We start from the raw sequence: 26,697 nt of genomic DNA on the forward strand, positions 1-26,697 counted from the left end.
TTGATATTAATACCCAGCCACTGAACAAGGCTACTTTTGTAAATCACCATTTTTCTCATCTCAGTGAGATTGGTCTGTGCAGGTGACAAAGTTATCCTTGATAGAAAAATGAGAATGTACTAGACAGGCAAACAAGCCTTCTCTACAACAGACCAATCACATTTGACTGAAACTTGTAAAGATCTTGTCTATTGATTTTTTTAAGGCCATTTGACTTAGAATACAAGGAAATTATAAAGCTCTTGTCAAAAGAGTGTGTTTTCCATTCATAGACTTAAGTATTTCATTGGATCTGTGATCTCACCAATGTGGGCATTCCATTCCTTGGTGATGCTTGACCATGTTATTCCATAAGTCCTTCATAGAGAATCTACGCAATGTATCAGAGTTCACTGGTTCTCTTAGTATTAAAATAGAAGATTTCTATGTCTGCGCAAGGTATTACTTGGGATAGGAACTGGATCTGTGGTTTTATTAGAATAGGAAACTCCCCGGTGCAGGGAAGTACTTTCTCTGCAACTTAGTTTTTGAAAGTCACCCAGGGCCCTGAGTATTTAAGTGACTTGCCCAGGCTCATACTGCTAGAATGTCAGAGGTGAGATTAAACTCGGATCTTCTTGGCACCGAGGCCAGCCCTCCAGTCACTATCCCATGCTCTTTCTATAATGGTGCATAAAAAGATGAATAGCACAAAATTTATGATATTGCAGAAGTTACTGTCTAGTAGATCTTGAAATTTGTGGTTCACTTTCCACTCACCAGATGAGAAGACTGAAACAGTAGTTCCTCTGAATCAGAATACTCATTTCTTCCCAGGTAGGATTTACTAGCTCTTATGAATATTCAGACTATCTGTTTTGATTCCTACTGTCACTGGAGACTTCCCAAAACTCAGTTATGCTACTTATGATTAGTTCTTGGAATCAAGTTCTAGGACAAGAAGGACATCTTCAGGGGCAGCTAGGTGGTTAGGTGGTTAAAGCACTGGTCCTGAATTCAGGAGGACCTGAGTTCAAATTTTAACTCAGACACTTGACATTTACTAGTTGTGTGACCCTGGGCAAGTCACTTAACCCCCATTGCCCTGCAAAAAAACAAAATGAAAAAAGGACATCTTCCATTATATCCACAAAAGTAGTGCTCCTCCCCCACCCCCAATTCAGGTGTTCTCTGGAAAACACCAGAGCATTCTAGTTGCTAGTTTGGAACTCAAGAAAAGCCGAAGACCAAAGGAACGTGCTAGGAACTTTAAGTTTATTTTGTGCAGCTAGGTCACACAGTGGGTAGAATGTTGGGCCTGGGGTCAGGAAGACATCTTCCTGAATTCAAATCTGGCCTCAGACACTTATTGGTTGTGTGAGCCTGAGCAAATTGCTTAACCCCGTTTTTCTCAGTTTCCTCATATGTAAAATAAGCTGGAGAAGAAAATGGCCACTCCAGTATCTTTGTCAAGAAAAGCCCAAAATGGGGTTTTCCCACAAAGAGTGGGAAACAACTGAAAAACAATTATCAAAGGAATATAGACTCCTTTAGAGTAGAGACGATCACACTTATATTTGTATCCTCAGCACCTCGTATGGTTCTTAGCACATAGTAGAGACTTAAAATAAATACCTGAACTGAAATTAGATTATCTTTTTTGGGACAGAGAATACTGCTTCAGATAGGTCTGGGCCCAGAAGTGCCATCTTCCAACTTTTAGGACCTTTCTTTCCTTAAGGGTGTTTGGGGGTATTGGGCATTGTCACTCATGGTCCTTCCCTGCGGTTTAATTTATGCAAATCTGCATCACTGTACAGGATCTCTATATCGTTCCATCTTCCTGGGCTGAGACCTGGGAGGATGCAATAGATGCTCTCCCATCAGCCTAAGCCCCGTATCCTAGGAAACACGTTGCCAAAGCAACGCTCCCAGATGCTGGGCGGAAGAAGTGGGTGTGTAAGAAGGAGGTGTTTCTATGGCCGGAAGGAAGCCAGAGCGCCATTGCTCGCCGCAGGGGCTGCTGGGATCTCAGCAGTCCCGCCCAAGGGGCCGGGGCCGCGGCTCCGACTTCCGCCGGCAGCGCCGTGGCTGCCGCCACTTCCAAGATGGCGACGTCTCTGGGCTCCAACACCTATAACAGGCAGAACTGGGAGGACGCGGTAGGTGGCCCACCTTGGGATCCGGGCTCCGGGAGCGGCGGGGCGTGGAGGGGAGCGAGGAGCCGGCATTCCGCTCACCGGGGCTGGAGGCAGGAGTTGGGTGGGGGGCGAGGCCGAGCTGCCTCTGGCCCGGGGGAAGGAGGGAAGTAAGAAAGAGGAGGACGAGGCCCCTACTCGAGGAGCTCGTGGGCCTCGCTGGCGGGACCGGCGGAGCCAGAGCCGCGGCCTCCGAAGCCCTGGGGAGGCTGGGGGCCGCCGAACCCTCCGCGCGCTCCTCCGGCCAAGGGGCGCTGACCCCGAGCCAGGGGCGCCCGCGCCGTGCGTGGGGAAACTGAGGCCCGAGCCCCGGCTCGGGCATGTGCGCGGAGCGCGACCTCCTCCGTGCTCTCCTTCACCCGAGAATGAATGGGGACGCGGCGGCAGGGCGAGGAGAAGGAAGGCACGGCTTGACCCGGCTTTCTGTGTTTTGCCTTTGCCCAGGACTTCCCTATTCTGTGTCAGACGTGCCTTGGAGAAAACCCCTACATCCGGATGGTAAGTGAGAAGTGGCTTGGAGGGCTCCCGTGTGGGTTACGCGGCATCCAAGTGTCATTATCAGCCCCGGTCCCCTCCTTGGGTTTATTAAGCTCCTCTCCCGAAGGTGATACGATCACGTAAACCTCTTACAGTTTGCATTAGAGCCCGAATTTCATTCCTACTTGAAGGTTAGAAAACCGTTTTCTCATACAAACCCTATGAAGCAGGTGGTGGAGTGGAGATTCGAGCCCGGCTCTTGCCACCACACTCCCCAGCCCCCCATCTACCTCTTTATAATTTGAAGATGTTCTATGAATGTTGTCTTGCCCTCAGCTTTGACATTCCCTCCTCCCCCACCCCCCCCCCAGGAAGGTTAAGTGACTTGCCCAGGGTCACACAGCTGATAAGTGTCAAGTGTCTGAGTCTGGATTTGAACTCAGGTCTTCCTGAATCCAAGGCCAGTGCTTTATCCACCGCGCCACCTAGCTGCCCCCCATCTTTGACATTCTCAACCCTCTGCTTCAGGTTGTAATCGGTAGATTACACCCAAATATTGGCAGGCAAATCAGTATTGGTAATGTTGTGAGCAATATTAGGGCTATTGATTATAAAAGTTGGGGATAGTTTTCCTAAAGAAGGCCTTCACTTGATCGAAACCCCGACAAGGTGCAGGGTTTAATTTGGTGCAAGGAGGAGGACGTGCTTGATGGAATAGGAAACTTTTAGTACTTTATTAAAGTGGGTTTTGAATGCTACATAATGATAGTTCACATTTACTTAATCTTTTAAAGCTTATAAAACATTATCTTCACAATCACCATCACATAACTTTGTTGAGTAACATCCTCATTTTTATTTGAGAACAGAAGGGGAGTTTCTTTGTTAAAGGAAAGTCCCAATGAGAAAAGTCCCTCTACCAATGCAGGTGCATACTTCTTGTTCAGCTTAGGTCTTAGTTGTCTAAGGCACAGGTGTCAAATTCAAGGCCTAAAGTCAGCTTACTGCCCCCAACAGATTACAGTGGGAAATGTTTAAGAAATAATTTGTTAAAAACAGTATAATATAGTGTTGATTTATGGTTTTCTATGACAAGATGGGGCCTGGCAGGAATCTCTATTTGACTCCAGTGACCCAAGGCACTGAGAAGTTAAATAAGTTACCCAGGGTCAAACAGCCAGTGTTTGTCAGAGGCTGAACTTAAACCCACATCTTCTCTACTCAGAAGCCAGCTCTCTGTCGGCACCCCACAGCAGTCATTAAGCATTTATTAAGCATCTACTATGTGCTCAGCACTGTGCTAAGTACTGGGAATACCAAGAAAGGCAAAAAGTAGTTCCTGCCCTCAAGGAGCTCACAATCTAGTGGGTAAGACAACATGTAAACTATGTACAAACAAGTTATACACAGAATGAATAGGAAATAATCAACAGAAAGAAGACACTAGATTTAAGAGGGATTAGAAAAAGCCTCCTCTAGCAGGTGGGATTTTAACTGGGACTTGAAAGAAGGCAGGAGGCAAAAATGAGGGCAGCCAGTGCAAGTGCCCAATGTCAGGAGATAGAATGTCTTGTTCAGGAACAGCCAGGAGACCAGTGTCACTGGATCAAAGGAGGGGATGTAAGGTGTAAGACTGAAAAAGTTGGGGGGTGGGGCTAGGTTATGAAGGACTTTGAACATCAAAGATTTTATATTTGATCCTGGAGGTGAAAGGGAAACTGGAGTTTGGGGGTGGGGTTGACATGCTCGCACCTCCACTTTAGGAAAATCACTACTGGCAGGCAGGCCCACCAGCAGCTACCACAAGTAGTCCACACATGAAGTGATGGGATCCTGCACCAGGGAGGGAGCAGTGTCAGAAGAGAGAAGGGGGCATATTGGAGAGATGTTGCAGAGGTGAAATAGGCAGGCTTTGACAATAGCTTGGATGTGGGGCTTAGAAGGATGGTAGTGTCCTTTATAGTCCTCAGGAAACTTGGAAGGGAGGGTGTTTGAGGAGAAAGGTAACGACGTCTTTTTGAACATGGTTGAGTTTAGGATTTTTGCTGCACATCCAGTTGTGATGTCTAAAGGCCATGGGAGAAGTGAAACTCTCCTTGTTTTGCAGCCTCAGAGAAGTACATTGACGTGTTCAAGTAATACCTGGCAAATACTGGAGTCAGTGCTTATATAGGGGAACTGAATGGTTGAGAGAGTTTGTTCTCCCTAGCCTCAGAGGAGAGAACTACAACAAGCATGTGGCAGTTTTCAGTTTTAACAGTGAACACAAATGGTAGGGGCTACCTCAGAAGATAGTGAGTTTGCCATAACTGAACATTAAGCCGAGGCTGAATGAGTTGTCAAAGTTGTTATAGAGGGAACTCCTCTAAGGTATATTCCAAAGTAGTGAGAGTCCATAAACCTAAATCTCTGGTCTTGACATCTGTCCTTCAGTTCTACATTTCTAAGTGCTTGTTGAATGTTGTCACGTAGATATTGCTGATATTATAAATTCAGCATGCTCCGATCATGTTTACTGCCTGCTCTCCTCCCCCTAAACCTGAGCACCTTCTTTATCTTCCCACTTCTGTCATTGAAACATTATCTTTCTAATCACTCAGGCTTCAAATCTTGCAGTCCCTTTTTTTAAACTCCTTCCTCACCCCACCCCCCTACACTTAGTTGCCAAGTCCTCTCAATCCTGCCTCCTATAATCTTATATTCCTTCTCTCCTTTCATTGTTACCACTACATTAGTTCATGCCCTTATTACCTGAGCTACTGTAATAACTTTTTAACTGGTCTCACAGCCTCTTGTCTACTTTCTCCAATTCATTTCAAAGTCTAATCACATCTGTCCACTGTCCAAACAACTTCAGTAATTTTACACTAATTGTTTGGTGAAATGGGAAGAACATTGAACTAAGAGTCAGAACCAAGTTTAAATCCCAACTTTGACATAAAATAGCTGCTATGTTACTATAGGCAAGTAACTTTTAGCAGACTCAGGTTCTTCATCTGTATTTAAAGAAAGATGGTATACAGGATCTTTAAAGATCCCTTTCAGCTCCCGTAAGTCACGAGTCTATAAAGCTTCAACTCAGCCTAGTATTCAAGGCTTCCATAAACAGACTTTAGTGTGCTTTCTAAGTCTCATTTCATATTTAATCCCAGCAATTCTATATTCCATGTGTACTAGCCTTTTTTACTGTTCTATTTATTCTTTTCTTGCCACTGTTCTTCATACCCATAGTGAACCCTTCTTCCCTTCTCCGTCTCTTGAAATTCATCCTTTCCTTCAAAGTCCAATTTGTCACTTCTTTATTCTCTCAGCTAAGTGTCTCTCTTCTTGAATCATAACACTTTTTTAGACCTTGTATGTTATGTTTTAATTTGTTACAGTTTTTGTGTATGTGTCCATATTCTCATTAGATTGTAATAATCGTAGCTAAATTATTGTCTCGATTGATCTTCACAACAACCCTGGGAGGTAGATGCTGTTATTATCTCTATTTTACAAATGAGGAGACTGAGGCAGACAGCAGTTAAGCAAGTTGGTTAGGGTCACCCAGGTAGTAATGTCTGAGGACAGATTTAAACATAAGTCTTCTGACTCCAGGCCCAGCACTCTCTCCACTAAGCTGCCTAGCTGTTTCTTATGAGCTTTTTGAGGGGAAGCACTGTCTTATTTCATTTCCATTTCTCCAGAGCTTAGCACAATGCCCTATATCTAGGAGGTAATGGAATTGTTGAACTTGATCACGAGAACGATCCTGTGAAACAGACTGAGCAAATATTATCCACATTTTACCACTGAAGAAATTGATCGTCATTAAGTAACTTGCCTTGGATCACATAGAAGCAGCCTGATGTAGTAGAGCATTCAGCTTGGTGTTGGGAGGCTTGGGTTCAAATCTTGCCCTTGTCACTTAATGGCTGTGCAGTCACAGATTGCATCCCTTAACCTTTCTAAGTTTTAGTTTCCTTATCTATTACCTTCTTCCCGGGATGTTGAGTAAAGCACTTTGTAAGCCTTCAAGGGCTATGTAAGTGTGAGTAGTAGAATTAGTAAGTAATAAAGCTAAATCTAGGATCAATACAGTAGAGTGTGATACTGCTTCTGATATACCAAGATGCTTCTAAATAGTGTGTGTCTCTTGCCATCTGTGTGTGTGTGTGTGTGTGTGTGTGTGTGTGTGTGTGTGTGTGTGAAGTGATTTCATACATTAGCAATTGTAGATGCCTATATCTACATATAAATATGTAAGCTGGTTTTATTATATTAACTGATCAATGGTATGGGGCAAGAACTTCTAGTTGACTTTCCTTTGTTTATTGATTTACTTTGGCCTATCCATAGATTCATACTTGGTCTCCTCGTGACCCTGAGCAGAGACATGCATTACTTACCTCACAGGGCTGTTGTGAGCAAAGTACTATGCAGTGTGAGTTGTTATCATCATTGTTTTTGTTGTTATGTTATAGAGGGAATGGCTGGCGTTGTCTTTAACCACATTGTAGAGTGTTTGGTACATAGCTTAATAAATGCTAGTTGGTTCCTTGATTGATTGACTAGGAACAGTTTGATACTAAATGGACCATCTAGTCTTAGAAACGGAAACCTCTCCCCCACCCTCTCCCCGTTTGGTGGAGCTAAAAAGTAATGGGGGACTTGAATTAGGTGGTAGCAGTCGGAATAACAAGGGGGTGGATGACTATGGGAGAGGTAGTGTAGGGATGCATTTGACAGGACTTGACAGCTAATTGGATGTGTGGGATGAGGGAACGGGAGGAGAAAAATATAACAGCAAAATTATGAGCACAGGAAAGTGAAAGAATAGTGTTGCCATTGACAGAAATTTGTAGGCAAAAGACTGAGTTCTGCTTTAGATAATACTGAGTGTAAGGTGTCAGGGGGAAGGACATCAAGTTGGAACTGTCCAGTAAACAATTAAATATATAATATGAGAAGAGATGTCAGACAGATTGAGTTGCTGTTTGGTGGATGCACTTAGAGGTGACAGTTGAAACCATGAGAGTGGCTTAAACAAAATGTATAGTATAGAGAAAAAGGGACTCAAAAAAGTTGGGGGCGGGAAGAGGGGGAAATTATTTTATTAAGGGCATAGAAAGAGCAAGAAGAGCTCTATCTCTTAGGAGATAAAGAATGATCAGAAGGAGAAGAAACAAGAGAGGGATACCTAGGAAGCCAAGGGAAGAGACAAACCATTATAAAGGATAAATTGTTTAACAATGTGAGGACTGAAAAAAATACTATGGATTGGTAACAAAAAAAGTCATGGTTGACCTTTGAGAAAGTTATTTCTGTATAATATTGGGGACAGAAGCCAGATGACAGGGGACCAAATAAGTGACTACACTGGGGAAAATTGGCAACTAAAAATGAAGTTTTGGTGTGATGGCAGAAATAAGTGGCCCTCCATTTCTTGAAGTTAGGTCCATAACTTATCGTGGCTTCATTAGGATTTAAGTTTTCTGTAGGATTTCTGAATAATTGAAACAAGGATGAATTATCCTTCTTTTTTTGTCCTCTTTTTGTCTTCAGAGATCCAGGGATCCTAGACACATTTGCTGGGTTGTGTTCTTCCTAATAACTACAGTTTTCTTTTATTTCAGACCAAAGAAAAGTATGGAAAAGAATGCAAAGTAAGTTTATCTGCATTGGAGAACTCTTCTATTTTCTAGTAAAGTTGGCTTTAAAGATAATAGACTTAGAAAAATAGAAATTATTTCTGCAGAGCTTTCCTATGCCATTTGTATACTCTTTTTCTATAGATTATCTTCTAATGGTCTTGAGTAAAACCAAGGGAAGCCAAACTGTCTGAGGGCAAAAATTGATTCATCTTGTGTACAAAAAGGCAACTAGAATTTGGACTTATTTCTTCTTAGATATGTCCTCCAGAATTGATCGTACCTGTTGGGATAGTTAAATTGGAATTTATATTATTTTTCCTTACAGATAAAAGTTTTTTTTAAATCAGTGGTAGTTTCCTTAAATTTTCAAGCATTATAAAGCAAGATTATTGAAACATTAAACGCCAGCCCAACCCTCTTGGTTCAGAAATTGTTCCAAAGGAGAAGGCCTTGCCTGTGATTAGGTAGTTGTGCTAGTAGGCCTGGGACTGGGCCAGTAAAGGTCTCTGGCTTTGTGCTCCAGATTTGTGCCAGGCCGTTCACAGTGTTCCGCTGGTGCCCCGGTGTTCGCATGCGTTTTAAGAAGACTGAAGTGTGCCAAACCTGCAGCAAGCTAAAAAATGTTTGTCAGACCTGCCTTTTGGACCTAGAATATGGTGAGTTTGTGTTGTCAGATGAACCAACAAGTGCCCTAAAAATGGTCCCCCTTATCCTTCACTAATTCTGACCCCATGTCTGGTTTTAATCTAACCTTGGGGTTCAGTTCCAGGACCATTCTGGAGAGTCTGGTTTCATCTGATCGATCCCTGAAGGTACAGTTTCTTCCAAGGACTTTCTGGACCCACCAGGGATCCCAGCTGGCCCTTAGTGGAACCCCTGGAAGTAATTAGTTATAACTCAAGGCTAGTCCTAGTCCACCCCTCTCAGATGTGCACCCTTGTAGGTGAATTTCCACCAGATAAAGTTGTAAGTGAAGTCAGTCACCTAGGAATTGTTCTCCTAGCAGTTACTGTGCGATTTTAAGTTTGTCCTCATTTCAACTGAAGTCAAGATTGTTTATTAAAGTTTCCATAAAACAAACTTGGTGCTGTCATATTCCCACTGAGGTTATGAGAATTTCAAACACAGCCGCTTTAGAGGGCTGTTCTGGTTTTCGTTGAGCCGTCCCCGATCTCCTTCTCAGCTAGCAATCTCCCACCTCTAAATTCTTGTATCTCTCTTGCTGCACCTCTTTATTATTTGTGTACAACTCTTATCTCTCTTCCTAGATGGGGTAGTTTTTGTTTCCCTACAGTCCCTTATTCATAATAGGTATTCAAATCAATTTTTGTAGAAGGAGTAAATGAAGAAAAATAACTTCTCAGAGGACTAAGAAGACCTAAAGATGCAAAGAAAAGGCAATGCTTTTGATAATACCGGTGAGAGTTTTGGAAGCAGTTTGAATATCAGCATTTTAGGGAGTAGAGAAGAGAACTGTAACACTCAGAATGAGTGCCTTTGTCCTCACTCAGGCCAGCAACTTCTAAGCGATCTGATTCTGGGGAGATGTAAAACTTTGTCTATTATGATCTACTCTCAATTATTCAAAGACCTACCCTTCCAGCTTTATAGCACATTGCTCCTCTTCACATATTTTATTCCAGCCAAACTTTGAACTTAACATTCCATCTTCCACCTCTTCATTCACATAAGCCATCTACCATGTGAGGAATGCAGTCCTTCAAATTCCTTCAAGATTTAGCTCAAGTGGAACTTCCATGGAGTCTTCTTTGAGCCCCCCTAATTTCTAGCCCTCTATCCCTAATTAGATTACCTTGTGCTTAACTCATGTACATATTGTATCCTTTAACTAGAATGTAAGTTGTTTTTTTCGGGGCAGAAACTTTTAATTGTTGTCTTTTTGTAGATAGATAGGAAATTTAGTTGAAATGAGACAAATGAAAACAATTAGTTTGGGACTCTGGTCAGGATTGTGGTTGTTAATGAAAAATGCCACGGTAATAATTTTTTGCTGAATTTGAAGAGAAGAATTTCAAGAACCTACACTATGCTTCAAGATTGTGCCTCTAGTATTTTGGGAAATGGAGAAGACAGGAAATATAACCAGTTGGAGAAAAGTGTCATGCCCTTGTAATTCCTTGATTGTTAAGAATTATCTCTATTAGAGGCACACACCTGTAATTCCTATTACCAGGAATGCTGCAGCTGGTGGATTACTTGAGCTCAGGAGTTCTGAGCTACATTAGGTCAAAATCAATCAGGCATCCATAGTAAGTTTGGCATCAATATGGTGAATTCCCCATGAGTGGGAGTAAGAAAGATACCAGGTTGCCTAAGGAGGGGTGAATTTTGCCCATGTCTGAGAGCAAGTCAAAGCTCCCATGTCAATCAGTAGTGGGATCAAGCCCATTAGTGGGCATTGCACTTCTAACTTAGATGAGATAGGGAGACCCAGTCTCAAAAAAAAAAAGGAAAAATTATCTTTATATATCAATAAACAAGACAGTTTTAAAAGTACCCTAAAGTTCTTATATGTATTTAAGCTGTATGTAAGTGATTTCACATAGAATCCTCATTTTCTGTTCTGCTTTATATTTTAAAATGTTTGTTTTTATTCTATGTTCAAGATTTCAAAAAAAAAATCTAAAGAATTATCTGTATATTAATTGCCTGTATTCAAATGATACTTAGATTCATCCCAGATCCTTACTTGACTGGACATAGGAAAGATAGTATTCTGGTGGTGGTGAGAGTAGGACCCAAAAAGGTTTCCATATCACATAATAAAGTGTATTGATATCTATTGATCCTGGTCTAAATGAAGGAAGCTTACCTTTAAGTTTGTTTTACTAAATATTATTTATTATAATTTTTGGATCCAAACCTCTACAAATTAAAGTTGGCCAGTTACATTGTTTGAAACTAAAGCTAACCCCAGCATTGTAAATTTAAATTTGGGGCCTACAAGCAAAATTCTTGGTGCAAATACATTTCTTTTCTTTGATGCAAGTTCTACAGGGTAGTTTGGAGGCTTGTGCTTTTCAAAGCATATGCTTTGAATTAAAAATGATTCTTTCTAAGCTTGGTTTAGTCTAACTTGATTTTTGGAGTCAAGTGATTAAAGGATTGTCATGTGAAAGAACAATTAGATTTATTTTTCTTGGTCCCAGAGGTCAGAACCAGTGGGTGGAAGTTACAGGGAGACAGTTTTCCATTCCAACAACTTGAGCTATCCAAAAAATGGAATGGCTCCCATAGAACATTGAGAACTCTACAATTGAAAGTGTTCAAGCAGAGGCTGTGACCACATATCAGGAATATCATGGAAGTGGCTCCTGCTTCAGGTGAAAAATGGACTACATGACTTCTGAGGTCCCTTCCAGCCCAGAGATTCTATCATTCTGTAAAAGTAGTACATATTATTAGATTCTAGGTCAAAACCTGGCATAATGTAATCTTATATAACCTTATTATAAAAATTCTTTTTGACTAAGATTTCTAAGCCATAGCCACTACACTAATTTATTTATTTCTAGCAGTATTTTATATGTGACGAGCAATATAGGAATTTGGACAATCCTTTACACAGCCTTAAATATTTGAAAAAGTTAGTAGTCGCTGTTTGAAATCTTAGTTCATATTCAGTAGATATAACTTGTTATTGAGACTTGATTATTGCTGAACTCTCATCTCCCTCCTTTGATTTCAGGCTTGCCTATTCAGGTCCGTGATGCAGGACTGTCCTTTAAGGATGACATGCCTAAGTCTGACGTGAACAAAGAATACTACACCCAGAATGTTGAGCGAGAGGTATGGAAATGCCATGACTTCCTCAATGAAAGTGATGGGAAATGGGATTTGGGAACTATCTCCAAGCATTACTGTTGTCGGTGCAATCTCTCTTGCTTTTGGCATCCTCTTATAGATTTCTAATTCTGATGGAACTCGGCCAGTTGGTGTTCTTGGGAAGGCTACAGCTACCAGTGACATGCTACTCAAATTGGCTCGGACGACCCCTTACTACAAACGGAATCGTCCTCACATTTGTTCCTTTTGGGTGAAAGGAGAATGTAAAAGAGGAGAGGAGTGCCCATACAGGTATGAGAGGAGCCTCACTTAGTATTTGCTGTGGGGGAATGGGGAAGGAGATCACCTAAGTGAGAGGCAATAACCTATGTGAATCTATTTAATAAGTATCTGTTCCATGCAAGGCATTTTTTTAGAGGAAGGTAGACAGTGGATAGAATGTCAGCCTAGACCCAGGGAAGCCTAAGTTCAGGTCCCATCTCTTAACACACAAAAGCCATATGACTCAAGGTAAGTCATTTAAACTCTCAGGGCCCTGTATGACTGTAAAGACTGTAGGATGTATGACAGTTGCAAATTTGCTCTTGGTAGAGGAGTTTCCTCACTAGAAGTTCCCTATGATAATAGCCAGCTTTAAATTTTACAGAATACTTTATTCTTATTATCTCTTTTGTTTCTCATAACAACACTGAGATGTAGGTGCTATTAGAATCCCATTTTACAGATGAGGAAACTTGAATTCCAGAGAGAGTGTGACTTTCCCAGGATCACACAGCTACTAAGTGGCTGAAGCAAGTTTTGAATTTGAGTCTTCCCAACTCCCAAGTCTAGCAGCGTGTCCACTAAACCACCTTGATGTCCTGTACCAATGAAATAACAGGTCAGATCCAAAGAAGTATGCAAGGCACCATACTATATCTTTGTAAGCTGAAAGATTTTCAGCATATGGTGTCATGTACCCTATCTCCCTAATTACCATGGATAGACTTGTTAGTGTTTCTTCCTAAGATCTTACCATTTAAATGGTAAGAGTAACCTGGTTACCTCATGCGATGAATAGAAATTCAACTCAGCAAACATTTATTAAATATCCACTATATAGAAAGCCCAAAGTCTAATCAGAGATTAAAACTTGGGTACAAATAACTGATGCAAGAAAGAAGTATGGCAAGTGCAAAGAAATGATTCAGGCAAAGAGATGTGAGAGAGTTCTTTATGGAAGCAAGTGATGCTTGAATCAAGCCATAAAAGGTAGAGAAACTTCATCAGAGGTAGAGGGGAGTCCATTATAGGGATGTCATGATAGTGTTTGAGCTAAAGTGTAGGGGTAGGAGATGACAAGATGAGCATAAGAAAGAATATGGTGCGGTTTGACTGGAATATAGAGGGGTTCTTTGAGATGAAGTTGAAACGATAAGTTAGAGCCAGATTATAGGACACATTAAATGACAGGATAGGTTATTTGCATTTATTCAGTGGATATCTGAGCCACTAAAGGTCTTGTAGGAGAAAAGGGATATGATCAGAGGAATGTATTAGGAAAACTACACAGGCAGAGGTGTGAAGGCTACTTTGGAGAGGAAATACAATGTGGGCAAGAAGAATGATTAGGACAACAAATTATTTTAAAAAAATAGAAGAGCTGTGAGGGCCTAAACTAGAGTAACTACGTTGGGAGTTGAAAGGGTACAGAGGTAAAATCAGTAGGACTCAGTAATAATTATGTATAAAAGTGTAGAATAATTTTGAGACTTTGAGCATGGATAAATGGAAAGAAGGTGGCCCCAGCAATGTGAATAGCGAAGTTAGGGAGGAGAAGATAAACTCAGCTTGGGACACAGGATCATAACTATAGAGCAGGAAAGGACTTTAGAGGCCATTGAGTCCAACCCCCTTCATTTTACAGATGAGGAAACAGGCCCAGAGAGGTTAAGTGATTTCCATGGGATCACAGAGTTAGTAAGTGTCTGAAGCTAGATTCAAATTCAGGTCTTCCTGATGCCAAGTCTAGCACTCTAGCCACTGTGCCACCTAGCTGCTACACATTAAATTTGTGGTTTCTGGAAAATCCAGATAGACACATCCACAAATATATTTTCCATTTGGAAATGTGATGCTCGGGAGAGAGGCTAGGGCTGGTCTGTATCATCTGCATAGAGATGATTATTAAGCCCATGGGGAGATCCCAAGAGTGTGTAGAGAGGGGAGAACAGGCCCTAGGTTAGGACTATTAGGTGCAAGCACACATAGTGGATAGGACATGGATATGATCCCACCAAAGGGAATGAGGTATGGCCAAACAGATGGGGAGAAACCCAGGAAGCGAGGGTCCTTTTCGTTTCCAGACTTTGGCTTGGTGGCAGGGACAGGCAGAATAGGTAGAATTTCACGTGGGCTGTTAGGGAAAGGCAAGTTTTTCTCTCTGGCTATACTGAATAGATCCAGACTAAGGTTTTCCTCTCTTGCTTTCGTCGCTAATTTCTAATACACTTTAATAAATACTTAAAAGGCTAAAGTCTTGCTAAAACTTCTGATTTAAGGCGACCACTCATTAGATCTTAGACATCACAGCTAGAATTTTAGACCTCACAGTTTGGCACACTTTCTGGAAAAATCAGTGAGGAGAGAGTATCTGAAAGGAGGGAAATGGTCAGCAGTATCAAATACTGCAAAGGAAGTCAAGGATGAAGACTTCAAAAGGCCACCACATTGGGTAATTAATAGATCATTAGTAACTTTGGAAATAGCCACTTCATTTGAAAGATATGGTTGGAAGTTGAGAAATGAGTTGGAAGGGCAGCTAGATGGCGGCATTGGATAAAGCACCGGCCCTGGATTCAGGAGAACCTGAGTTCAAATCCGGCCTCAGACACTTAACACTTACTGGCTGTGTGACCCTGGGCAAGTCACTTAACCCCAATTGCCTCACACACACACACACAAAAAAAGAGAAATGAGTTGGAGGTAATGAAATTTAGTTGAATATAAGCATTTTTTTCTAGGAGTTTGAAAGTGGAAGGGGGGGGCGGCTAGGTGGCGCAGTGGATAAAGCACTGGCCCTGGATTCAGGAGTACCTGAGTTCAAATCCGGCCTCAGACACTTGACACTTACTAGCTGTGTGACCCTGGGCAAGTCACTTAACCCCCATTGCCCTGCAAAAAAAAAAAGAAAGAAAGAAAGTGGAAGGGAGAGTCATCTATCTAGCACAATAGCTTAAAAATTGTAAGGTCAAGTGAAGGTTTGTTTTGTTTTTAAGGATGAACATATTTGTAAGATAGATGCTAAAAGAGAGGGAAAGATAAAAATTCAGAAAAATTAGAGATGATTACAGGGACAAGCTATTGGATGAGATGGAAAGGACATGGGATCAGGGATATAAATTGAATGGTAGTCCTTGCCAAACAAAGGAGCTATTTGGTCAGCAAACATTTATTAAACACCTACTATGTGCCAAACACTTTGCTAAGCATTGTAGCACCTCTTGAGCATAGAGTAAAAGAGGTGAGAATGTGGAGTGTTGTCAAGGGTTTTGAGATAATACAGAGTAAGGCACGAAAGAGAGTTCAGAGAAATGAATTCTGTTTTCTTAGTAAAGCATAAAATGAGCCCTACTGCTGAGAGGGGAAAGAGTGGTATAGGAGGTGTGAGAGAAATCCCTCTTGGAAAGGGGTACAAAAAAAAAATAAAACTAACTAATGAGCAGGAGTAACTAAAGGGGAAAATGAGGAGAAAGAAATAGATAAGCAAATAAAAGCAGGAGAGGAACAAATAAACAAAACCCAAAAGGGAAAAGAATAATAAGCAAGAAAAGGGGATTGGAGGGAGAGGGGGCAGGGGAGAAAAGAGACACCTTAAAAACATTAAAATAAAATAATTTAAGAAACATAATACCATGTTTACAGAAGAGAAGGGGAAAAAAATCATGACTTGGAGAAAAAGAATTTTAGAGACAGATGGAGGAAAATATAAACCTAACTCTCATAACTTTAAATGTGAATGGATTATACAATCCAATAAAACCAAAAAAGATTGACAGATTAGATTTTTTTTAAAACCCTGCAATCTGTGTCTTATAAGAAACACATTTTAAAAACAAAGACATACACAAAATAAAACTGTGAGGGGTGAGGAAAAATTTATTATGCATTAAGTGAATCCAAACAATCGAAAGTTGCCGTCATGCTGTAAGACAAAGCAAAAACAAATATTAAAAAAATAAGAAGGGACAAACAAGAGCTAAATTATGCTGAAAAGAAGCATAAACAACAAACCAATATCATGTTTCAAATGCCTTAACAAGCAAATTCATAAAAGAAATATCTGAGCTTCAAGAAGGAATAGATAGTAACACAAAAGTGACAGGAGACTTCATTATCACACTATCAGTTTTGGTTAAGTCTAACAGAAAGATATGATAAACAAAAGGAAAAATGTGGAACTGAGCAAATTTCTGGAGAAACTAGAGTTAAAAGACTTTGTAGAGTGTTCTAAATGGGACAGCAAGAAAGAGAGAGAGAGAGAGAGAGTGAGTGTGTGTGTGTGTGTGTGTGTGTAATTGTACTAGAACACAAATATTACAAACAAATGAAAGAGACAGTAAATACATACTTTTCAGATCATAATGCAGTAAGAATAGAAATCACTTCAGGGGCCACATACAAAAGATAAAAACCCAAATGGAGACTTAACAGTGAAATCAGAAATAATGAATTGATCAAAGAACAAACCATAAAAAAACAATAACTTTAAAAAAAAAAAGATAACGATGAACAACATACCAAAATTTCTGGCATGTAGCCGAAAGGGAAAATCATATCCTTACAAACATAAATTAACAAAATAGGAAAAAAAGATTAATGAAGTGAATGCATTTTTGAAAATTAGAAAATTAACAAATCTAAAATAAGCACCAAAAAAAAGGAGATGTTAAAATTAGTAGGAAAACAGATAAATTGGAAACAAAAAAAGCCTTAAAAATGATAAAATAAAAGCTGATTCTTTGAAAAGACTAATAAATTTGATTTACCCGTAGCTAATCCAATTTTAAAAAGAACAGAAAATCAAATCAGTAAAATAGCAGCTGAACAAGGTGAAATCACAGAAGAAATAAAAAGGGTAACCAGAACATATTATGCAGTTAAATGCTAATAACATTGAGAATAAAAAAGAAATAGAGGAATACCTTCAGAAATATAAAATAACCAAATTATTAGCATACCACTTAGAAAGGATAGGATATAGATATAGTTCTAAAGGGACTACCAAAAGCAAAGAAACTCCTAAGTCGATGGATTCACAGAACTCTTTAAGAAGTTAGTTTGCATATTTTTTAAATTATTCTCAAAAACTGAGGGGGAAAAACCCTTTTATGATACAAATAAAATCCTAATGCCTAAATCAGAGAAAGATAAAACAAAATTAATGGACGTTGATTCAGAAATTTTAAACAAAATTCTGTCAAACTACAGCAATTTATCTCAAGAAATCATGATGATCAAGTGCTGGTTTAAGAATCAACATAATCATAAAAAAACAAAGCATACAAAGTCGCATGATCATCTCAATAGATGGCAGCAAAAGCCTTGAACAAAGTACAAGACTTTATGCTAAAAACCTTACCCAGTATAGGCATAAATGGACCTTTTTTAATACCATAAAAAGTATCTAAAACCAAAAGCAAGCATCATCTGCAATGGGGATACACCAGAACCTTTTTCAGTAAATACAGGAGTGATGGATGATCACTCTCCTCACTATTATTTGGTATGGTTCTGGAAATGCTGCTAATAGCAGTAAGATAAGAGAAAGGAATAAGGATAGGTAAAGAGATAAAACTATCTTTGTTTGCTGATGATATGATGGTTTACTTGGAAAACCCCAGGGACTAATCAAAGATACTAATTGAAACAATAAGCAAAATTGCAGACTACAGAATAAATCTGCAGAAATCAACATTTCTATGTAATAATAACAAAACACAAGAAACAATAAAGGAAAATTCAATTCCAGATAACTGGGGACCAACTTCTCAGAGCATGTAAAAGATTGTATAGATTCAATTATAAAGTGCCTCTTAAAGAAATAAAGAACAACCTAAATAACTGTAAGAATATTCAGTACTCTTGGCTCAACCATGCCAATATAATAATAATACTACCAAAATTAATGATTACTTTTATGCTATACCACTCAAATTACCAAGAAGATGCTTTACAGAGCTTTATAAAATAATAACAAAATTCATTTGAAAGAAGCAAAAGATTTAGAACATCAAGGGAAATGATGAAAAGAAGTAAGGACAAAGGGAGAACAGCACTTCCAGGCCTCAAACTATTATTATAAAACAACAGTCATCAAAACCATCTGGTATTAGTTAAAGAATAGAGAGATATGGAACAGACTTGACAAGGGAGATTCTGGAACAGCAGAACTCATTAACCTACTGTTGGATAAAATGGAAAACATAAAAACTTCACATTTGATTTAAAAAACTGCTGGGGAAGCTGGAAAGCAATCAGGCAGAAATTGGGCTTAGTCCGGCACTTTAAACCATATAACACAAAATGCATTCTAAGTGAATACATGACCTTAATATTAAAGATAATACTATTTTTAAAATTAAAAGAGCTCTCACAGTTATGGATAAAAGATGTATTTTTACATGTATTTGGGGGGAGGGGGGCAATGAGAGTTAAGTGACTTGCCCAGGGTCACACAGCTAGTAAGTGTCAAGTGTCTGAGGCTGCATTTAAACTCAGGTCCTCCTGAATCCAGGGCCTGTGCTTTATCCACTGCACCACCTAGATGCCCCAGTAGAAGATGCATTCTTTTTTTTTTTTTAAACATTTGGGGGGGGGGGAATCAACTTTTGCTTATTTATTTATTTATTTATTTTTGGCGGGGCAATGGGGGTTAAGTGACTTGCCCAGGGTCACACAGCTAGTGTCAAGTGTCTGAGGCTGGATTTGAACTCAGGTACTCCTGAATTCAGGGCCAGTGCTTTATCCACTGCGCCACCTAGCTGCCCCAGAAGATGCATTCTTAACAAAATGAGATACAAGCAATTAAAAAAGATAAATTAGATCATTTTGATTACGTGAAGCTGAAAAACTTAAGACAACATTAATGCATCTAGGATAAGAAAGGAAGTAGTTAAATAAGAAAAAAATATATTTTTATTAGATTTATCTGATAAGGGTTTAGTATTCAAGATATATAAACAATTAAGAAATACATGGCTGATAAACATTGCCCAGTAAATAAGTGGTCAAAAAAATAAACAAATAGTTCTCAAAAGAATAGCAGAGTATTCACAACTGCATGAAAAAATGTTCCAAATTACTAATAATAAAAGAAATGCAAATTAGCAGAAATGACCAAAAATGACAACAGTCAATGTTGTAGGGATTGTGGAAAAATATAGACACACTAATATATTACTGGTAGACCTGTGAAGTAATACAACCATTTTCTAAAGGAATTTGGAATTATGCCTCAAAAAAATGACTAAAATGTCAGTATCCTGAATCAGAAACTGCATTGCTAGGTTTATAGCCAAGAAAGACATCAATGAGAATAAAATCCCTATACACTCCAAAATATAACAGCACTTTTTTTGTAGCAACTAAGAATTGGAAACAGAATAGATACCCATCAATTGGGGAGTGGCAAAACATTGTGGTACATGAATATAATAGAATATTACTGTGCTGTAAGAAATTATGTTTGTAATGAATACAGAAAAGTATGGAAAGATCTATTTGAACTGATGGCATAGTGAAAAAAAAGCCAAGAAAATAATAAATATAGTAACTATGACAATGGAAATTGAAATTAAAGGACAACTAAAAAATTAAAGTGTGATAAAATTATAAAGATCAAATCGGGGGCAGCTAGGTGGCACAGTAGATAAAGCACTGGCCCCGTATTCAGGAGGACCCGAGTTCAAATCCAGCCTCAGACACTTGGCACTTACTAGCTGTGTGACCCTGGGTAAGTCACTTAACCGTCATTGCCCTCGGCAAAAAAAAAAAAAATCAAGTGGGACTTAAATAAAGAGCTATGAGAAGACACCCCCAACCTCCCCCTTTGTGGAACAGGAAAATCCATAAGTGTTAGACTTTTTCACTGTATCAGTCAGTTATGCTCACTTTTTTTCCCCTCTCCATCTTAGGAGATGGCTTTCAGGAACAGGATGGATAGGGATACATGGGAAACTCTGGTGATGTAAAAAACATCAATAAACACACACAAGAAGATTTGGAGCAGGGTTTCTTAAACTATTTTTTAAGGTTGTTCACTCTTCCCATTATAGTATTTTTAAATGTATAAAATACATAGGATTACAAGAGAAAACAATTATATTGAAATGTAGTTATCGGGGCAGCTAGGTGGCACAGTGGATATAGCACCAGCCCTGGAGTCAGGGGGACCTGAGTTCAAATCCGGCCTCAGACACTTGACACTTACTAGCTGTGTGACCCTGGGCAAGTCACTTAACCCTAATTGCCCTCACCATAAAAAGAAATATAATTATCAAAAGAATTTTTTTTTTTAGTTCATAGACCTTAGGTTAAGATCCCTGATTTAGAAGAATTTAGTAGGTTCAAAATCACCTTGCCAGAGCAGTATTGATAGTATTTTCCAATTTTGTCTGTACTTTAGGCATGTGAAACAATCTTACTAAATTGTAAACTTCTTGGAGATACCTACTGTATATTTCACCAAGGCACCATACTCTGTGTTCAGTAAATACCTCAATTCATTGTTGTAACAAAAGAGCTATGGAACAGATTTTTGGGAAATGTAGTGATTGAAATTAGTGAAAAAGGATTGCCATGCAACATTGAGAGTTCAGTTGAAATTAGCATATATTGACAGTGGAGTTGGTTGGCACTTTTATGATTTTTTTTCTTCAACTGCATTTTAGTAGCTCAAAGTAGGCATGAGGAGAGACAAATGGCAGAAACAATCCAGGGTTGCCAGTTATCTGGGTGAAAATTGTGAAATGTCAAGGGAAGAAAAGTAGGAGAGGTTATTATTGAAGTGGCAGATTGTGTAGGGAGGGAAGTATGGCTGCTAGAACAGAGTTGATGGAGTGGAATCCTGTGGGACTGAGTTATAGTTAAGGTGAGTAGTAAGGAAGTAGGAAAGGTAGAACAGGGAGTTATGGCTAGTGCAAGGAATTTCAGAGTCCATACTTGTGGAGCTGAAGTTTCTAGTGAGATCTAAGGTGTGATTATCTTTCTTGAATGTCTTAAAGTGAAGTTGGAAGATATGGATTGAGGGGTTCAAAGCGCTAAAGGAACAGTGTTCGAGAATCACAATTAATGAGAAGGCTGGCAATGAATATAGAATTACAGTTTGACTTGGAAAGGAGCCATCTAATCCATCCCATACCTATGAACTAGATAGCAACACCTATGAAGAAGGGAACTGTGGGTATTAAGAAATGAGGAGGTTGTTTAGCATAGCTAATTTAATGTGGTGTTCAACTTTGATGCGTATTTTATTCTATTCTATGACTTTGTTTGAAGTAAACTTACTCCATTGTGCAGCCTAAGGGAAATTTTGCCTTCCTTTAGCTTTAAAGTCAACATTGTTGTTTTCATTTTAATCTGTAGGCATGAAAAGCCTACAGACCCTGATGATCCTCTTGCTGATCAGAACATCAAAGATCGTTACTATGGTATTAATGATCCTGTGGCTGATAAACTTCTAAAACGGGCTTCAACAATGCCTCGCCTGGACCCTCCAGATGATAAGACCATTACCACACTATATGTTGGTGGCCTAGGAGATACAATCAGTGAAACAGATCTCAGGTATGTGCATATATTTTAATTGTTTAGGAAGCTTCCTCCACCCTATCACCACTGAAAAGATAGCACCCATGCAATAGTGACAGGTAATGGAAGTTTATGTAAGGCAGCAGATTGAGAGATTTGTTCTTTGGATTTATGTTAAATCTGGTGATCTTGTTATATCTGAAGTTTTATGATGTGTCTAGGCATAAAGATAAATGAGCAGTTTGGACATAATACTCTGATACATTTCACATTATACATACGGAAACATTTCCTAGAAAATTTCTAGAAGGAGGTATTAATGATAAAAGTTTCATGAGGTTCACCTAACAACAGAGTTTGTTGTTGTTCACTTGTTTTTAGTTGTATCTGACCCATATTCCTCTGTTTGGGGTTTTCCTAGCAAAAATAATCGGGTGATTTGCCATTTCCTTCTCCAGCTCATTTTACAGATGAGGAAAGTAAGGCAAATGGGTGAGTCAGTCACCCAGACTCACACAGCTAGTAAGCCATCAGAGACTGGATTGAACTCAGTTGTTCCTGATTCTAGGTTCAGCTCTCTATCCACGGTGCCACCCACCTGGTCAACCACAGAAGTGGTCCTGGTTAAATAAGGAGTAGTGACAAAAATTGTAATGGTAATCCCAAGGAAGTGGAGACAGTATTTCTGAGTCTTCCCTTAATGAGGGGAGAGAGAGAGAGAGTGTGTGTCTAGTGTGTGTCTGTGTCTCCTCTGTCCCCAGTAAAGAAGTATAGGTATTGTTTTTCTTCCCTAATTGGATTCCAAGATGATAAGGCAAGTAAAGGGGGTTAGGATGATAACCAAGAACTTGAGGAGGTAATAAAGGAAAAGATGAGCCATTGCCTCAGAAGTTTGCCCTGAGGGGAGAGGAAGAGGACTTCCATATTCCTTAAGGAGCATTCACCCTACCTCATTGAGTTTATTTCATTTCATACCACATGTCCAGACATTCCATGCGATAATAAAAGCAGTATAGTTGGCTGGCACTCCTCTTTTGCTCATTCTCTTAGAAACCAGGATGAAGAAAGGAATGAGGGAGAAATTTCCCAGGGGTCACCAGGTGGCTGTCTTCTCTGTGACAGAGGAAGAGTTCATCTGTTTCCAGTCGGCTGGAGATATCCATGTCATCTTGTGGAACTGTGCTCTGTGTTTAAATTAAGTTAGACTCCGGCTTGTCTGTCTTTCTATCCATATAGAAATCACTTTTACCAGTTTGGTGAGATCCGAACGATAACCGTTGTCCAGAGGCAGCAGTGTGCTTTCATCCAATTTGCTACAAGACAGGCTGCCGAGATGGCTGCTGAGAAGTCCTTCAACAAACTGATTGTAAATGGGCGCCGGCTTAATGTGAAATGGGGAAGGTGAGATTGGTGTTTATGTTTGTCTTTTAACATTTTTAATGTCAGTATTGCAGAATAACATTAAACTTCTTTGAATATTAGTGGATTTGGGGGTAGCCTAAAGTGGTAGTAGGCAGTGTCTGTGTCATCTTGCTTGGCATCATCCGATGATATTCCGATTTTGTTTTATGTTTCAGATCTCAAGCAGCCAGAGGAAAAGAAAAGGAAAAAGAAGGAACCACAGACTCTGGAATTAAGCTAGAGCCTGTCCCAGGACTTCCTGGAGGTAAGATGTTTCCATTTTATTGCTTGCTTGAACATTAATAACAGCCAACTTGTTACTTTGAATAGTAAATAAAATTAGTTTCCCCTATGACAGGTAGCAACTCCTAGAGCTCCCATTAGCAAAGAATAGAAATAATGGGAGGAAGCAGTGGTTAAATACTCCCTCTTTGGCTTTCCTGCACTGAACATTATTGTATCTAATTTGTGTTATTTTCTTCTTTAGCTCTTCCTCCTCCTCCAGCAGCTGAAGAAGAAGCCTCTGCCAATTATTTTAATCTCCCTCCCAGTGGTCCTCCAGCAGTGGTTAATATTGCCTTGCCCCCTCCTCCTGGAATTGCACCTCCTCCCCCACCAGGTAAGACCTTCCTTTTCAGAAGTTTCTTTATCAGCCTCTACCCTAGATGATAAGGGACTTCTAGTAGCCCAGGGGCTGCCCCTGCTGAACTGCTTGGATCTGTCCTCAGTTTCCCTCTCTACAAAATAAGTAGGTTGGATGAATTGCTCTCTGAGCTACTTCCAATTCTAACATAGGATTTTAGAATTCTCTAATGGCTCCTTATTCCCTCTAGAATCAAATATGAGCCCCTCTGTTTGGACTTTAAAGCCCTTCACAATCTGGCCCCGACCTACTTTTCTTTATTTTCTTTATTTTTTTTTTTAAGCGAGGCAATTGGGGTTAAGTGACTTGCCCAGGGTCACACAGCTAGTAAGTGTTAAGTGTCTGAGGCCGGATTTGAACTCAGGTACTCCTGACTCCAGGGCCAGTGCTCTATCCACTGAGCCACCTAGCTGCCCCCCAACCTACTTTTCTTACACTCTACAATTCGACCAAAGTTAATGTGATGTTCCATCTCCTGCCTCAGTCCCTTTGCCCTGGCGGCCCCCCCAAGTACCACCCCCAACATGAAGCTTTTCTTGGTTCTCTCCTGTAACTACTTAGGCTGTTCCCTGTGCTCACACATACATGTCTCCTTCCCTCCTCCCCCCCCCCCAAAAAAAATTTTTTTTACCTTGTATTTATTTGGTATATACTTAGGTATGTATCATCCCCCCCCCCCACCAATAGACAGTAAACTCCTTGAGAGCAGACTATTTTATTTTTGCCACAGAGTGGCAAACCCCAATGACCTTATTGTCAGTCCAGATTTTTATACTGGTTTTGTTTCAGAACACAGCATGACACATAAAAATGATCTCATCAGTTAATTGATCTCTGTTTTGTTTTACAAATCACAAGCTACAACACTCTATCCAAAAGAGTGGTTCTCCCCTAAAACAAAGGGTCTGTTATATACAGGGCACAGAACTAGGTGCCTTGAGGATACCATCCTGATGTTTGTGGCTTAGTGAGTGAGATTTTTTAAAATATTACAAGGTAGAATATGCAAGTGCTTTAAGAGAGGCATGAAGGAAGAAAATGCTTCTTAGATGCGATTGGCATCTTAACAAGGAAAATCTAGAAAGTACTCATGGCGGAATATTGTTAGGCCACTTCTTGTCGTCTTGGTCCCCTATTCCCCCAAATACCCACACATTCAACTTGCCACCACATCCCTTGGGTTTATTTTATAGAACTCTGCAAAGTTAATCCTGACCTGCGGCCATTTTTATTTTCTTTCCGTGCCTTCAGCTTTCCTGTAAGATCACCAATCCAGCTAATAATTTTGCCATAATGTGTACTTACTGATTTACTCAAGGTTCTATAGAGGACTGCGTTAGATGTACTGTGACAGATCTTCCTTTGGCCAAGGCTCTGTAAAACTTGTTTAAAAATACCTTATTCCAGTCTGCCATTCAAGATTGCAACTAATGAAAGAGGCGTCAGCCCTGTAAAAATCTCAGGAGGAGAAAGGCTGAGGGAGAACAAGTAATTGGATAGGCATCTTTAATTTTGGAGGCTGGCTTGGAAGTCAGTATTTCATTAGGCTTGGATTGCTTTACATAGTGCTACTGGAAGAGAGAGGAAAATTATGAAAGTTTGTCAAGAGAACTGAAAATCTGACACATCTGTTCCCTCCCATCTGTAGGTTTTGGACCACATATGTTCCACCCGATGGGACCACCACCTCCATTCATGCGAGCTCCAGGACCTATCCACTATCCTTCTCAGGATCCCCAGAGGATGGGGGCTCATGCAGGAAAGCACAGCAGTCCCTAACATCGCGCTGCAGTGGTTGGGCTCCGATGAGGAAAAGCGCTTTAGAAATGTAATAAATAAATCTTGGAGTAAAGATTTTTTTCCTTTGTAAGTTTCCATGGTAGCATATAACGTGCTAAAATATGGGCAGACAGTGAGCTGGAACCAAGTTCCCCAGCACAGGGCCCACGGAGGAGTCCTGCTAAACTGACATTAACAGATATGGTCACTGGTGTAACAGTGTCCTTTGCTTCTTAACCATACCAGAAAAAAGAGGGTGAGGGTGAGTCTGGAGCTTCAGGGAACCTTGAGATGTGTAATTGTATGTATTTCTTTGTGTGTGTATTGGGGGGCAGGGTTGACAAACTTTGATCTGGGGTGAAAGCAAACATTTGACAATGTTTTTAAAATAATTCTTTTGCTAGTACTAGTCATTAAGTATTATTTTCCTGTTATCCAAGGTCGAACTTGGAAAATCAAATACCCCTAGATACTTTTTTTCCTCTTTTAACCTCCTCTGCTGAAGGAACCTCTGTCAACAAAACAAAACCACCTTCTTTTCAGTCTTAAAGCTCCTGCTTATGCTGTACCTTCCAGAGTGACCGATCTCTTCACAAAACTTTGGGGCCTGCATTGCAAACTCATGCCTCCTCTCTGGAGGCAGATGTTAACCTTTCTAACTGTGAAATGAACAAACCTTTTATTTTGTTTGTATGGGTGAGCTGTGACTTATGGAAGGGTCTTTGTTTAACTTGCACCTTCATGTGTTTCTATCTAATTTTCTGCTGCTTTGTAGGAGGCTATTACTTTTCTCATTATAGAAATGTTGCTTGGATGTAACTGAATTGTAGACACGTGAAAAAGGTAAAGGAAATGAGACCTGTTCTAAATTTTAGAATTTTTTTTTAAAAAGCTATTAAAACGGGCCAATTTTTCCAAATGTTGTCATGAGAATACTTCTAGTTTTTTGTAGCATTTTCTTCCACCTCCGGTGGCTGGTGTCTTTGGGTTA

General features: G+C 39.9%; 1 protein-coding gene across 1 annotated transcript; it reads left to right on the top strand.

Moving 5' to 3' along the window:
• Window positions 1-2,008: 2,008 nt before the first annotated feature.
• On the top strand, window positions 2,009-26,625 carry RBM22 (RNA binding motif protein 22). The gene is made up of 11 exons (XM_043988050.1): window positions 2,009-2,141; window positions 2,622-2,675; window positions 8,270-8,299; window positions 8,811-8,943; window positions 11,997-12,097; window positions 12,213-12,385; window positions 21,719-21,919; window positions 23,120-23,284; window positions 23,461-23,549; window positions 23,772-23,903; window positions 25,576-26,625. The coding sequence occupies exons 1-11, from the start codon at window positions 2,088-2,090 to the stop codon at window positions 25,704-25,706; spliced, it is 1,263 nt and encodes a 420-aa protein (XP_043843985.1). The 5' UTR covers window positions 2,009-2,087; the 3' UTR covers window positions 25,707-26,625.
• Window positions 26,626-26,697: the final 72 nt, after the last annotated feature.

The sequence above is a fragment of the Dromiciops gliroides genome, chromosome 2, assembly GCF_019393635.1.
Source record: "Dromiciops gliroides isolate mDroGli1 chromosome 2, mDroGli1.pri, whole genome shotgun sequence".
NCBI classification, from domain to species: domain Eukaryota; kingdom Metazoa; phylum Chordata; class Mammalia; order Microbiotheria; family Microbiotheriidae; genus Dromiciops; species Dromiciops gliroides.

Excerpts from the sequence above, each read along its gene's own strand:
- RBM22 (XM_043988050.1), top strand. The coding sequence starts at position 2,088 with ATGGCGACGTCTCTGGGCTCCAACACCTATAACAGGCAGAACTGGGAG. Across the intron at positions 12,386-21,718 it reads GGAGAGGAGTGCCCATACAG|GCATGAAAAGCCTACAGACC; the intron begins GTATGAGAGGAG and ends TTTAATCTGTAG. Across the intron at positions 23,550-23,771 it reads TGTCCCAGGACTTCCTGGAG|CTCTTCCTCCTCCTCCAGCA; the intron begins GTAAGATGTTTC and ends TTTCTTCTTTAG.